The 15,879-nt window shown below is 34.5% G+C and overlaps 1 protein-coding gene across 1 annotated transcript; it reads right to left on the bottom strand.

Annotated features, from left to right (window-relative positions):
* Positions 1 to 3,937: 3,937 nt before the first annotated feature.
* On the bottom strand, positions 3,938 to 14,352 carry BIO2 (Radical SAM superfamily protein). Its single transcript, XM_086428249.1, has 6 exons — positions 14,000 to 14,352; positions 9,492 to 9,671; positions 8,680 to 8,786; positions 7,315 to 7,520; positions 6,585 to 6,724; positions 3,938 to 4,404 (listed from the first exon to the last, which is right to left on the bottom strand). The coding sequence occupies exons 1-6, from the start codon at positions 14,180 to 14,182 to the stop codon at positions 4,096 to 4,098; spliced, it is 1,125 nt and encodes a 374-aa protein (XP_086284375.1). The 5' UTR covers positions 14,183 to 14,352; the 3' UTR covers positions 3,938 to 4,095.
* Between the last annotated feature and the right edge of the window lie 1,527 nt (positions 14,353 to 15,879).

Raw genomic sequence — 15,879 nt, 5'->3', positions numbered from 1 at the left:
GCCATGTGGCTGGTGATGGCCAAATTTGTAAGAAAAATCTATTAGATCTATTCCTAGGACACAAGACAAGAGCCTGTGCAAATTTGCATTGGTCCATGCCTGGGGAATGGACCAAACAAAGTTTATGCTTGTCCATGCCTTAGGCATCAAACAAGCAAAGTTTGCTCTAATTCATGCCTTAGGCATGGACCCCACTTGGTTTGACTTCTTTGCCTTCAAATCTTCTCTCGGATTCCCTCTTTTCTAGGTTTTGTGCGAATTCGACTCTCGACTTCCTTTTAGTAGGCTTTTTAAAATTCCGTTTGAGACTGTCTAAGAAACTTTTGAGTGTCTACACCATTGACACCCCTACCCAAAAATTAGGGGTGCAATTTTGTTCGATTTGAGATAAAATTGAAACCGCACCGACCTAGGCCAGTTCCATTAAACGAGAACCAGAACCGAACCAAATTTCATAGAACGAAACCAACCCTAATCGAGCTAAGGTCGATTTAGTTCAGTTCAATTCTATGGGTTGCCAATATCTTAAAAACCTAATCAAATCAACATATTTTTAATAAAAATAAATAAATATGAATATGAAATCTCATATAATGAGTTATTAATCTATCAATCAATAATAATAATAAATTATTAATTTATCCATTTAAAAAAAAAAAAGTCAATGGTTTTTCCATCAAGAAAAGAAAGTCATCAATCCTTCCATCCAAAAAATGTCTTTAATCTATCCATAAAAAAATAATTAATTTATACATAAAAAAATTATTAAATGGATTAATAACATATATTTATAATTATATTAATATAAGGATTCGGTTCTCGGTTTGGTTTGATTCTATACAAGACATGAATCAAGAGCCCAATCAAATTGGTCGGTTCACTACTTTATTAACCCGAAATCGAACCGAAGTTCATTATAAATCGAACCAAACCAATCCAAAGCTCTCGGTTTGGTCCGGTCCTCGGTTTGAACTAGAAAGTTGCACCACTACCAAAAATTGGAGGCATTAGAAAGAAATCTGCCCACATAGTGCATTAAGTAGTTTTCATATTTTTTATCCCACCCCTAATTGTCATGGTTTTGAATCTTAGACTCGTATAAGCCGAATTCTCTGGGACTAACTAAAATATTGATTGAATCGAGAGTTAGAAAGAAGTCCCTCCCACAGAATGCATTGAGTAATTTTCCCAATGGTTTTGAAACTTAGACGAGTATGAGCGAAATTCTCTAGAATAACTTAAATACTCTTTGAATCATGCACCTCCTTGATGACTCATCCCAAAAATAAGTCAAATTAATTGGCCAAAGTATTTGGAAAGTTAAGCTATGTCAAGTGGTTTGGATCCTTTTCAATGTTTTTATTTAATATATGTCAATTTCATGTAATCATCTTCGGATGTACAAAGAAGATAACAAATGATTTCAATTGATTAAAATGATGAAAAATATCTCAATTTACAATCATGAACATAAGTGTTATCCTATAATTAACAATCAAACTTTTGGGGAAAAGATGAGAGCCGATTTACGAAATTTATTATCGTAAAAAAGATAATGTGTAGCTTTCTTCTCTTTGAGTTTCACCTTAATAGATAGATGAGGTGTTAATTTTGGAAAGGACTTGTAAACTTTATTTTCTTCTATAATTTTATAGACTTGTTCTTGATGGACCGAGAAGAAGATTTTACTTCCAAAGAAAGGATTTTAGGCTTAATATTTAGTGACGGCCTTTTTATAGGATTTTGTTCTCTTTGAGCTTGACTAACAAAGAAAGATGATTTTTTTTATTTTTATGGAGAGGGGCTTCAAAGTAGACATTTTCTAGAATTCGGGCAATGTGTATAGAACTTTGCTTACCATCTGGAGGAGGCCTTTTAAGCTTGTTGTTCTTTGGAGAGTGACTTTAGGTTTTGTGATAGAAAATAATTCATAAGCCCTGTAATGTTCTTCACCTTGTTATTTATACATCTACTCGTAATGACTTTTTAATTAAGTCCTTAAGTAATAGAATTTTTTTAATTGGTCTAAAAGGTCATAATGGATATATTTCATTTTCAGTAGTTTTAGTGACTTTGGCTAGGTTTCACCTATCTCTTTGGGTTGAAGGCCTATAATCAAACTATTAGTTTGATGGGTTTGTGTGTCATTCATGGACTGACCCCTCTTATTGGGTGTATAGGCCAAATGCAGATTGTATATGGCCTTGCTTGGCATGCCCTAAACATCGTAAGATGCAAAACGTTGAATTTATGATGTTTTACAATTATGGATTTTTTTACTACCTTTTCACCCATCGAGTGGTTGGTAGTATCTTCAGAAAATTCCTGTAAAATTTTGCAACTGAATAACAAAGAAAACGCAAAAAATCATTAAAATATACGTATTTGGGTATTTCAAAGAGATCCATCCAATGTAAAACATCGCTAAGAGCCTCAACCTTTAAGAGGTCAAAGTTTTGAGCCTTACTTTTAAAAAGCCGAGGCTGGAAACTAAGACATCGTCAAAACCTTTTAAAAGTTCAAAGTATCAAGCCTCGACCTTTTAAAAGGTTGAAATATATGTCGAACCTCAACATTTAAAAGAGCAATGCTCAACGCTAAAACGTTGAGCCTCGACGATTTTTGTTTTTTTATAAGCTGGACACTTGATATTCTCTTTTTTTTTTTTTCCGAAATATCCCAAATGCATGTATTACATTGACAAAACAGATACTTGGATTAATCATAATGAATAAAACTTTAAAATATGAAAACATTGTGCCACATGAATCAAGGCAATCGGTTCCTTTTCTTTCTCCCTCGTATTTTTTTTTTTTTTTCGAAGAGGGGAGAAAAATCGCCAGTTAGACTTTCTCTTCTCATGTGTCGCTTTCTCATTGATCGTCTCAATAAAAATGATCGGGTAACCTCTATTTTTTTTAAATGTTTTTTGGAACGAGGATCCGACGGTGGTATGACAAATTTGAAAATATTCGGTCCAATCCTCAGTTTGATTCTTAAAACATTGGTTAATTTCCTTGTCAGGGAGCATTTTGGGCAGAAGGGAAGGAATGGAAGCATTCCTAGCAACAGACACAAAGAGAGTAGTGGTGGGCTAGGGGCATATAGCCCAGATGGAGATGAAAGAGCAGTCCAGTTTTAGCTAACAGAGTACTATTTGCCACTATTCTCATGACTTTTGTAACTTCCAACCATTTCTTTGGAGTTTTTTTTTTCCTTATTTTTTTAGAACTGCTATGGGGTAACCCCAACTTTTACTTATTACATCCCAACTAAAAATAAAGAACATAAAGTGAATGGTTGAGCATGCGTAAAAAGTTGGGGGTGCCAATACAAACTCTCTTTTGATTTTTCGGCTAGATTGAGTGTAATAATGTTTTGTAATGCTGAGATTATAATTTGAACCAAACCTTTGAAATGTTTGAAGTGTGTGTTTTAATCTTTAATTGGGGTGTAATAAGTAAAAGTTCAGTTTCCAATAGCAGATCTCAATTATTATAATTATTTTATCACCACGAACTAGAGCCACAAGAAATAAACATTAGGGTTTAGGATTTCAAGTCTTAGGCAAAAAATGCCCAAATCTATTAGATTATAAAGGTGTATTGAATATAGGTGCATGAGATATACACATCAAATTGCTGTTGGTGCTTATTACTAAAATAGGGAAGTTCTCTCTCTTGATATATGAGATTATTTAGGATGATTACAAAATATCGATTGTTCTAACCACAGTACATATAACCAAGTTGGAATTCGGAAACACTATTCAGTGAGGGTCAGTTCGGTTTAATTCGGATACATCAAGAAAAGCTTGAGAAAAAGTTGTTGGTTATACAAATGATGGTTTTAGGTCACTTCCCAAAAAATCCATCAACTTCAACCGCCCTAAAAACCCTATATTGTTCTCAACGTCTCAAGGTTGAAAGATAGAATCTTGAAGTTGAAGAGTTTAATTCATTAAATTTAATGTCACTTATTTGGAGAATTTTTCTAAATTTTCTTGACTGATTCTAGAATTACAATACGAATTCCAAATAAATAAAGGTACATTGCAGCATACCTGTAAAATTACATCCTCGGTCATTAATAAGCTCAACCTGAACTAGAGACTGCTTCTACACATCTCTCTGCTTCTATGCCTATTGGTGTTTCTTTAGTAAAGCTTGGAGCTTTTGGAGTCAACCCGAGAACCTTAAACATAAGCTGATCAGCATCAAAATCGTTGTTTGGTGTTGTCAACAGCTTCTCACCAGTGAAGATGGAATTGGCACCGGCAAGGAAGCATAGCGCCTGCTCAGGCATGGAAAATCGAACCCTCCCTGCAGAGAGCCTGACCATCGCTTTTGGCATTACAATGCGAGCAGTTGCAATCATCCGAATCATCTCCCATATTTCAACTGGCTAAAGAAAGAGGAAGTTTCCATTAGATGTATTTGTTGGAGATAATTGTTAGAATATTGTTTAATCATTAAGGTCGGGTAGTTTTATATAGGGAGCAACTTGGTTCGGTTTGGGCTCGATTTGGGTTCAGTTTGGGGCCAATAGAGCTGAAGCACACCAAACCAAAATTATGTCAGTTAGGTTTAGTTCGGTTCTATAGGTTGCCAATATCCTATAGACCAGTTTCGATTAGATGTATTTGTTGGAGATAATTGTTAGAATATTGTTTAATCTTTTTGATTTATGTTTAAGTCGGGTAGTTTTATATAGGGAGCAACTTGGTTCGATTTGGGTTCAGTTTGGGGCCAATAGAGCTGAAGCACACCAAACTGAAATTATGTCGGTTAGGTTCAGTTCGGTTCTATGGGTTGCCAATATCAACATAATTTTAATTAAAAATAAATAAAAACAAAAACAAATAAATAATGAATATGAAATATCATCTAATTAAGTGAATAATCTATTTATTAAAAAATAATCATTAATCTATTCATAAAAAAGTCATTAATCTATTCTTAACTCCTAAAAAGTAGGATGTCATTAAGGGTTCAGTTCTAGGTTTGGTTCAGTTCTATACAAGTCTTGGACCAAGAACCGAACTGAATTGATCGATTCTCCATTTTCTTAACCCAAAACCGAGACACAACTTATTCCAAACCAGCCCAAAGCTATTGGTTTGGTTCCCAATTTGAACAGACCCAAACTGCACCCCAAGTTTTATATGTTTAGGGTTTAGTCCCACATTGCCTATAGGGTACTTTTATCCTTAATTGCCCAGGCTTCTTAGTAATACATCCAATTCGATAAAATTATTTTATTATCATAATATCAAAACACTTGAACATCTGAACTTTGGTTCCAGCACAACTTCTCACTGATAAAGGGAGAACAAGCCCTGTTGGAAGCATGTAGCAACACAACCATTTATTCTTTATTTTTCATACAAACATTCACTCTATTTAGAAATTTTGTTTATATTATTAATTTTGCATGCATAATTATTTAATTATTACCAAATATTCTACTTATTTTCATGAGATGAATACAGGTTCATAGGTGACATTGTACTACAACCCGTGCACGGATTAGGGTTGTACACAACAGAGCTGGCTTTCTAATACAAGGTTTTAATTTCAGAAAAAATTTTAAAAATAAAAATAAAAACCTTTAATTCACTTTCCCAAGCACCAGTTTTAGTATCTGGACTGAATTTTGAGATCACATTTATGTTTCAAGCGAGAACGAAATTCTAAATCAAGTGAGAACACATACAAAAAATAATGATCACGTGCGGAAAGCTAACTGTCTTTGTTGTGCTGTCAGTTTATAATGTAGATGAATTTTTAGGTCTTTGGTCATTATCAATGTAGATTTGTCATTTATATGGTGTAATCATCTTGCCTATTAGTTATCATATATTTGTTGACTTTAACAATGGTATTCCAATGAAATTTCAGTAAAAAAAAAACATTAACATACTAATAAATCCTGCAGAAGACATGATTTAACAGCATCTAAACTATTCATTCTTCTTGAGAGAAACAATTTCTAATTACCAAGCATACCTACAATCATTAGTATTCAAATAGAGATGAATTAACCTAAATTTTGGCTTATAACTACTCACTTATTTTGGATAATAATTTAAAGAATAACACTTGCATGAACAATATTTAATATAATTAGTTTCAAAAGATATATTTGCAACCATTCAATAGGTTGATTAGTGCAAACATGGAATCTATTGGAGAAAAATTACCATAATGCAGGCATTATCACCATCGTTTCATAGATCAGACTAGAAAGCTGATTTTTATTAGCACAAACAAGAAGCAAAGAAATTGCAAATTCAAGAGGAGCAGGGAAGGTGATGGCTCTGAAAAGATCAAGAAAGACATCTAGGTCTATGGCTTATTCTACAAACATATATAACATAGCTTTTTTTTAAATATAACAAAGAAATATTAACAAAACAATTGACTTTTTTGTTGCTTATATTATTTTAAAATAAACATAGATTTTTAACGAAAATTCAAATCCAGAAACATTAATAAAAGGACAACTAGTATAAAACTGGAGGTGTGCCTTTGACTGCAACCAAGGCAACATTATAAACTTAAAAGAAGAAACCAGAAAAATACCTCCTGATTTTGAAGGGGGGTGCCTTTGACTGCAACCAAAGCATTGATGGGAACACTCTCAGGGTGTGTAGGGAGTGTTGCCAGAGTATGCAATAGGCCTATTCGATCCTCCTCTGCTTCTCCAAGCCCTATTATTCCTCCTGTTAACAGATAGAGAAAAAAGGGAAGGGGGGGGCGAAGAGCAGAAAAAGAATGAGCACTCAGATTATAAAACCTGTATCATTACTTACATAGAAACAACAGAATAAGTTTAAAAATAGAGATAAAGGAGCAAATTTAAAAAGATTTTTCAATGAGAAGGTTCAACTGATTCTGGAAGTTGTCAGCATTTTGGTGCAATGTTCGAGGATTTTGTACATAGATGGGATTAGGTGATAGGGGAGGGGGAATGTAGCATTGAGCCTTTTTGTTTTTTTGGTGGCTTTCTTTTCCTCCTAATAGGTCCTCTCGACCTCTTTGTATCACTCTTCTTCCTTCTGTTTCACCTAATATTACAATTATCAGGAAAAAAAAGAAAACAAGGAATACAGGTTGTTCACTGCAAGGTGAGGCATGTCAAAGGAACACATGAGGAACATCAACAAAGCATGCATACACTTGGGGTACACCTCAATGGAAAAGGTATACAAAAATAGTATACATACATTGGAGTATATGCACATTTTATTCCTCTAGAATATCTGAATTCTTGGTATATAAAATTACAAATTTTACGGAAAAGAAAGTTCACCTGAGCAGACACTGATCCCTGCATCACGGACTAACTGAAGAGTTTCCAAGCGTTCATCGTAGGATCTCGTGGTTATGATGTTGGGGTAATATTCTCTCGAAGTATCAAGATTATGGTTGTAAGCAGTGAGCCCAGCCTTCTTGAGTTCCACAGCTTGCTGCTGCTCAAGCATGCCCAGAGTGCAACACACCTCCATGCCCATATCTCTGGTAACATTATCATTCAGAAGGGTAACTGAGGAAACTACCTTGTTAATGTAGTTTGTAGACACAAACACAATGCATCACACAATAGATGGTGCTTGACCTATGATGACATAAATAATAAAAAAAGTGTAGTCCTTACACAAGCATTATTCAAGCACCATATATTGAGAGACAGATGATGGAATCCACTAGACAATATGGTGACTTGCAATATACCGAATAAAGTGTTTAGTGTACTAATCTAGAATCTTCATATGTGGGAGATAGGAAACTAATAGGTGCGGACACGTCGTTCAATCAGAATATAGGATATACAGCTGGCTGCTAATTTATATGATTTAGATTAAAATCTGTTATTTTGCTCCTCATTATCGTGTAATTATATAACAAGAACATGGATGTGTCGGTGTTTGACACACATTACATGGATGACATGCCTTTAAGAATACCAAAACAACAACACATCCATATGTGTACACATGTTACAATATTTTAGCAATTTTTTAAATTCATAAATTTTAAAAAAATAAAGAAAGGAAGAAATACATGAAAATTAAAAGAAAACATTTCTATTCACTTACTTTGCTCCTCATTACTATGCAACTATTATGTGACAAGGACAAGAACTCGTGTAGGCATATAACACAGGCACAAGGTGTCTGCTACTTATGCCTTTAAGATGAACGAAATGCCAACACATCCATACATATATATCATACAATATTTTAGCTATTTTTCGACTCAAAAGTTTTTAAAATTATATTAAGGAAAGAAATTCATTAAACAAAGAAGGAACATTTCTATACAGCCCGACTGGATAAAAGTATATTTCTAATATCAAACTAGACAGTGTTTAACAACTAAAAAAACAAAAATCATGCAGGATGGATTCACCAACACTCTTTCAGGGGCCATTTTTATACAAAATCATTAAAACAAATTATGACACTAACTTGTTAGGATGTGAGTCGGAGTGTGCTTGTGTGCTGATACATATGTGACATGGAAAAATCCAAAAAATAGTGTGTTCTTGTTACAAAGCTACGAAAGAATCAAGCACTTCTTAGTAGAAACAACAATAAAACTAGCTCTTAGAGCCTTAAATCTTTAAAAAAAAAAATTTCTCACCACACAAGTACATACTTGAAGTTTTCCTTACCTTATTTCCTTTACATATTCAAGGATCTGGTTGAAGTTAGTCTTCCTGCCTACTGTATCCCTCCATGCAGCACCCATGCAGAAACGAGCACTACCAGCTTCTTTTGCCTGCCAAAGTACAAGAAAGTCAATTCAAAATGAATTAGAACATTAGCAAATAAGTTCATTGTATATTAATTTTCTTCTTAGGCTCATGATGGGTTTCCCCGGGATAGAAGAATTTCAAAGTGGAATCCTATAGCAACTCCCATGCACAATCCTTTTTTATAAAGTCATTATTAGAGCTTTTGTTTCATTTGTTGATCGGGGGGATTTGGGGAAATTCAGCCCTTTAAGAGTCAAGGCCTTCACTGAGACAACTGTTTGGACTAGATCCTCATAGCCGATCATCTTTCTAATATAGGTCACTTTCCTCCAAATAGGCACAATAGGTGTGCAAAGCCAATTCTTGACAAGAGATATAAGACTCCACATAAAATCCTTCGTTATACATGTTGTAGAGGCATGTGGAAGGAAGGAAATGTTAAGGGAAGATTCATATAGGACAATATATAGTTGAAGGCTAAGACATCCACGTCTAAGTTACATGCTTGCATAGAATTGCAGTAGTACAGAATGCATAAAGAGTTGTCATCAGTAAAAGGTCTAACTAGTGCATCTCCTACTATCCCAACTATAAAAGTAGATGTCTGCCAGTTTTTATTTTTTTATTGTTAGATGTCTGCCAATTCATGAAAATAGTGTAAACAATCATGATCTTATTATAATTCAAATCAATACAATGCAAGTTACCAAAAGGAAAATAAATTGCACCTTCCGTGCTGATTCTAGAACAGCATCCTTGTTCATCAGCTTTTGAGCTTTCAATCCAGTGTCATACCGGGACGATTGGGGACAATATGAACAATCTTCACTGCACCCACCTGTCTTAATAGAAAGAAGTGTACACTGCTGTACTTCCCTGAAGTTGTGAGCATGTCTATGAACTTGAGCCTATAAGAAGCCATACATTTCATATTAAAATAACCAAACCTATATCAGACAACTTTATTTTAGAGAAGTGAAACAAAAAGATAGATGGGAACAAAAAAATTTACAATTACAAAACACTCTATCCAGAAGTTCATCTACACTTAAATGAAATCCATAATATCTGTATGAGCATCAACATGGGAATCACTAGTGCCATACATGTTACGTATCTTTATGCAATTAGGTTATGAATTTCATGGTTACAGGTGCATTGGGTGAGACTCAGATAGTTTATGGAAGAAGATCATTCAAACTAAATTTGATTCTAGCAATCTGGCTTGGGAGATTGGGGAGGAAATCACTTCATATGGGTGCAGAGTGCGATAATGGATATTGAAGGTGCCCCAGAAGTTTTGTAAGTGGATAGGTCGAAGGGGGAGAGAATCCGCTCCTAAGAGGATTTCTAGTATGGGGCCTTCTCCTTTTAAAGATTAGTTCCCCACCCTTTATGAATATCTCCAAAAAAATCTGACCACTTAAGTGTTTCATGTCTAGGACTAGGGGTGACATATCATGGGATTTCGGATTCAGGTGAACTTTTAATGATGGGAAATCAAGCATATTGCTGACCTTATAGTCAGATTTTGGCAATTCTAATCTCTCCCTCAAATGAGGACCAAAGAGTCTAGAAAAGGAGTCAGGATCAATGTTACTTAGTTCGTGGGTTCAATCGGTTTGAATTCGGGTTCACGATTCGCAGTTTGCCACTCTAGAATGAACCCAGTTCATAGGGGTAGACAGAGATGAGAGCATTTGAAGTTAAAAGTAGAATAAAAAGAGACTGAAGGTGGTTGATTTTGAGAAGCAGCAGTCAAGGATTTTGTAACTACAGATTAAAGAAGAAGGCATTTGATGCTTTTTTCATTAGTCTATTAATACAGACTAAGGTCAAGGGGGCATTCAACCAATTTGGAAACTTGGTGAGATACCTCAAACACTGTCAAAACAAGGAGGGTTACCTAAAAGTAAGTTGGATTAAGGCAGTTCGTCTAGTTCGCTACATTTCACAAACCTGGTGCGAATCACCCCGAATTGGTTCGTTTCGAACCAGTTCACGGGTCACTCCATGTCCAATGAATTGGGTAACCTAGGTCAGGATGGGGCAACAAAATATTTTTTTCATGCAATTTTTCATCTCTCTCTCTCTCTCTTCCTTCCCCTATTGTTTCCATTTTGGGTCCCAAAGTTCCTTCAAAAGTAGCCTTCTTTATTTGGGTCATGGCATTAGAGAAATTACAACAATTGACAACATCATATCCCAGGGTATAACCTCTATGATTTATGCTCCTTATGCAATTCTTTGGGGAATATGTCGATCATATCCTCATTCATTGCTCCTATCAAAGAAAATATTTCTTAGAAAAATCTAAGAAAAGCTTATGAAGGGTGTTAATCCAAACAATCCCAACAGTTCAGAAGGAATGAAGAAAATACTAGAAGCAAATATCATTCCATAATCAAAAAGTCTTTGCTTAATGTTTGCTATAACATCTAGTTATAAGAAAACAAACCCTAAAACCTAACTTTTGACCTAAGTAACAAATTCTAGCTACCCAACTAAAGTAACATAAATATTTTCTAAAATGACTAAAAATCACTAATTTTCTCTACTTTTATTATGTCAAAACTTTTAACACAGTTTTAAAGCTTGAAACTCAATATTTGTTCATTATGCTTCATAAGAATCTTGATCTTTGATAGTAAACCATGATTAGAAGAGTTCCTACTTTTAGCTGCATCAAAATCACAATCGAAGGTGCTTTTTTATCAATTAGTTTCATTCTAGATGAAAATGCTGAAGTGACCTCCAAAAGTTAGTTGCATGATGAAGAAGTGAAGTATGTGTGGGAAAGTAGTAGTTCCCAACTAGTCCTATAGAGGTTCCTACAAAAGCTTATATAATTGATTATATCATACATATAACACATGACAACTACACAAAAGTGATTAGATCTAGAAGAAAAACCAAATTTTGTAGAGACCAAAGAGTATATATACTTCAATAGAATTGCAACCAGAAAAGTAAAAAAAAAAGCTCTAGAAAGGATGGAGATAAGATACGCTTTGGGGCCAGATGGAATCCAAATGATATTTGGAAATACATGGGAGAAACTAAATTTTCTTAGTTGACTATGATTTTTAACAAGAATTTAAAGAAGAAAATATTGGACAAATAGTACTCTTATAGAAAATAAAGGAGGCATACTAAATTGCATAAGCTATTGTGGAATCAGATTCATGAGCTCAACAACGACGAGTTATGGATCAAAGGTTAAGATCATAGAGAATAATAACCCGGGGCCATATAGCTCCAAAAACCAATTTTCAAGACTCCTTGGTTAATGTGAAGAGCATTTATATCTGTAAAACCAGGATAAAGGAAGTTAAAGAAGCTCAAGCAATGAAAATAACACTAAACACTTTGGGAACATAAGTTATTCTAATAGAGATGTGGAAAGCCATAGTAGAAACTAGATTTTCTTAGTTGAATAAAATGTTCGATAAGAGTTGAGTACAATGAAAATGTTGGACGAATGGAGGAAACACCTTGGAGCCTATGGAAGATTGTTCTCACCATATAAGAGTTTTTCTTCGACAAGCAAACTGCAAATGGAAGGATCAGCATTGGTTCAAGTGAGGAATCATAGTTGCCGATAAATTCACCAATATTTATTGGTCACTCGTTTTCCTACCTTTAATTACGGACTAAACATATACCCCTTGGAGATGAGCTTTGCATTTCTAGTGTGTTTTTCGAACTAAACAAAATGTTTAAGTATCATAGTTCCCACACAAAGGCAGGTGCCAACTAGCTTAATTGGTAAAGTCTTTGGGTCATGATACCAAAGACTTGGGTTCAAATCCTGCCAGCACTGAGTTACTGAACTCATTAAAACAAGCTAACCGACTCCAAAAAAAATAAAATAAAGTAAAATTCTATACAAAGAACAATGAGGCACATTTTGGAACCTGGGATAAACTCAAGAGCCACACTATCAAATTATAGAAAATTCAAGCATGTTAGAGATTAGAAGGATCCATCACAAAGCTAAAGAGAATTAGTAATGAAGGAGCATCTATGTGCTACAGCAAACAATCTTGTAGTAAAAAAAGATGATCTTGCAAAAGAAGGAAGAAGAGAAAAGCCAAAAGGAATCTCTAGGTAGGGGCAGATTTACATTGGGGATAGTGGGGGCACTTGCCCCCACGAGAATTTTCAAAATCTAAAGTTTAGTGAGCTATTGCGATAGATAATAGTGGCAGATAAAAAGATCCACTACTATTGCCCCAACAATTTTTTTCAACTCTTAGTTGCCCCTCAAAAAAATTTCCTCACTTAGTTGCCCCCACATGAGCAAAATCTTGGCCCTGCCCATCTCCAGGTTCTATATTTTACAATGTTTAGTAAAACTTGTTTTTGCTATTTAGTAAATATTATATTTACTAGCTATACCAACTTCATTTTGCAATTTTGGTAAAACTCAAAATTGGTATATTTAGAGAATTAGGAGTTTGATTTAGGTATTAGTTTTAGAGTTTTATCATGTTTAGGACGGTTTCTAATATGATAAAGTTGGCAATTCATGGGGTTTTAGTTTTACTTATATTGGTGCTCGAGTTTTGCTAAAAATATGAGCAATGTAAACCTATTAGAAGAAGATTGACATTATTTGGGTTGTTTTTGGGTAAAATTCTTCAGCGGATTTGCCTCAAACATGCAACCCACTTGACTGGTGGATTCAAGAACCATTTTGTAAGACTCTTGTGATATTATTGCAAACTTGGTTTTAAAACTCGGTATCTGATCTCCTAACTCCCAAACTACCGAGTTGACTCGTCCGAGTCATCCCATCTCAGATGATTCGAATAGTTTACATCAGTTTAAAACCTTAATCAGTTAGATAACAAACCTTTAAAAAATTACAAAAACAATCTTTATTTTATATTAAAAAATACATAACCCGGTTGCTCGGCCAAGTTTTTCAGACTATTGGACGAGTCATCTCGGATCTCTAACGAGTCAACGATTGACATTAATCATCTAGCTCGGATGCCTCTGACACTGGGGTGACTCGCCCGAGTCATCTCGATTTTGGACGAGTTGCAAAACCATCATTCAAAAAGCATAATAATCAAGCAAATCTAATTAACCTTTACAATCATACAATTACTACATCATAATTTCTGGGGAAAAAACAACCTAATTTTCCAGAAAAAAAAAAAAAAAAAAAAAAAAAAAAGGAAAAAGAAACTAATTCAAATGTTATGGAATTAACAGAAAAACTCACTCCATGGAAGAGGAGATCAAGAACAGGAGAATCATAAATGGATTTGACTTCTTCTCTATCCCAATCGTTTCTCGGACCTTCTCGAATCGATCTCTCGGCTTGAACAGCGGCAGCTGAAGAAGAAAACGAAGAACACGGGATCAAAGGCTGGAGTCGACGTTGCAGAGATCGAATCGTCAGCATTTTTTGCCCTTTTTTCTAGAGAATTTGTGAATGTGGCTCAGATTTCTCAGAAAGTACAAAAATAAACCCTAGAATTGCAGAAGAACGATTGACTTGCAATTCAGACAGAGAAAGAGCGTGCGTGGCAGTGGCCTACCTCTTCAACTACTTACCTAACCGTTTACGTTGCGAAAGATACCCTAAAGCATGATGGTTTTAAGAATCGGATTTTGAAATCGGTTTGGACGAGCCAAGTCAACTCTAAGTCGGACGAATCGGATGAGTCAAAATTAGGATGATTTAGATCATGGCTTTAAATCTCATCGATGGTTTCAAAACTCGTCCGAAACGTATCATCCGTATTAACTCAGTATCAGGGCTGGACGATACAGATGCACGAGTCAGTTTTTTTTTTTATAGAGATTTAATATCTCACATTAATTTTTGGAATTTTTTTACAAGACATCTCAAACATATTGGAAAACTCATTTAAGACGACTCGGTATCTAGCATGGACGAGATAAGACGTAAAACCGAGTTATAAAATCATGATCTCATCCGATATGTCTCAGTATCATCTACCAATGAAACATATAGACAAGTCAAACGTATCGGATAAGATTTAAGACATCGATTCATTTTTATCATTGTTAAATGAAAATGATGAAAACTCGTCCAAAATGAGAGGTAACAATGAGTTTTAAAACCATGATTTAGATATACCCTATATGTTTTGGTGAATATTGAGATGCCCCTATATTTTCAAAGGGGTAACTTAGTAGTACCCTTGTTAAATTGGTAATATCATATTTGCCCTCTTTCAAAATACAATATTTGGTGTTCCCCTCGACCATAAGTCAATGTTGTGTTTTCTTGATGATTTAAAGATAATTTTTTTAAAAAAATTGTTGTTCTTTTTTTACTTCTAAAATTGATCATCTTCATCCTTAAGATTATATCTCCTTTAATTTTCAAACGTCAAGAAGGTAAGATTCTGGGAAGTAGAATGGGATGGATATAATTTTTTTAATAGAGAAATCAAGGATTTTCAACATGAGGTTGAAGACAATGGATTGAAGATGAGATTGAATAAATTACAATAATATACCCGAGAAATTTAAGAGTTTGAAGATGAAAAATTACATGAAGAAATACGAAGGATCTTTGGCTAGAGGCTCAAGATGAAGGCATTTGGGTCATTTTGTTAGTCTTGCCATATAGATGAAGGATTGTATATCTTTAGTTGAAACCACAGTTGTATTTGAAATAGTCAAAAAAATATTAGAGAAAGTCAAAACATCATAATTTAGAGAAAAGGAAAATTATTGCTAGAGTAGATGCTAAAAAATCAAAAAAAACAAAAAAAAGAGAGAGTAGCCTCACTTGCTAGAAAAAAGCCTTACTAAGACTTCTAGGCATACCATGTGTAGGGAAAACTAGTATGGACGGATTCCTAACGTCAAAGGCATAACTTGGAGACTTGTGTTTTACTTTGAATGGAGGAGTTTGATTTTGAAAATATTTCTTTTAACACACAACATATGTGTGTTCATACTTGTTGATCATGAGTTCAATACCCAATATGAGTATTAATTCCCTAGGAGCCACTCGCGAGAGCATTGCTTCACGTACCTGACTCATGTGATATGTATAAAGGAAACGTCACAATATGTCCAGCCCAAAGTTCAGCCCAAATGTAAGTAGTCAGTTTCAAGGAA

Source organism: Akebia trifoliata, chromosome 16 (genome assembly GCF_017979445.1).
Source record: "Akebia trifoliata isolate Shusen 1 chromosome 16, ASM1797944v1, whole genome shotgun sequence".
NCBI classification, from domain to species: domain Eukaryota; kingdom Viridiplantae; phylum Streptophyta; class Magnoliopsida; order Ranunculales; family Lardizabalaceae; genus Akebia; species Akebia trifoliata.
Note: the sequence above shows the minus strand (reverse complement) of the source record. Positions and strands in the feature narration are given on the sequence as shown.

Bases quoted from the DNA above. Each gene is read 5' to 3' on its own strand.
- BIO2 (XM_086428249.1), bottom strand. From the start codon at position 14,182: ATGCTGACGATTCGATCTCTGCAACGTCGACTCCAGCCTTTGATCCCG. The intron at 9,672-13,999 runs GTGAGTTTTTCT...GGCTTCTTATAG, and splicing joins TTGATCTCCTCTTCCATGGA to GCTCAAGTTCATAGACATGC. The intron at 7,521-8,679 runs GTAAGGAAAACT...TAATGTTACCAG, and splicing joins GAATATGTAAAGGAAATAAG to AGATATGGGCATGGAGGTGT.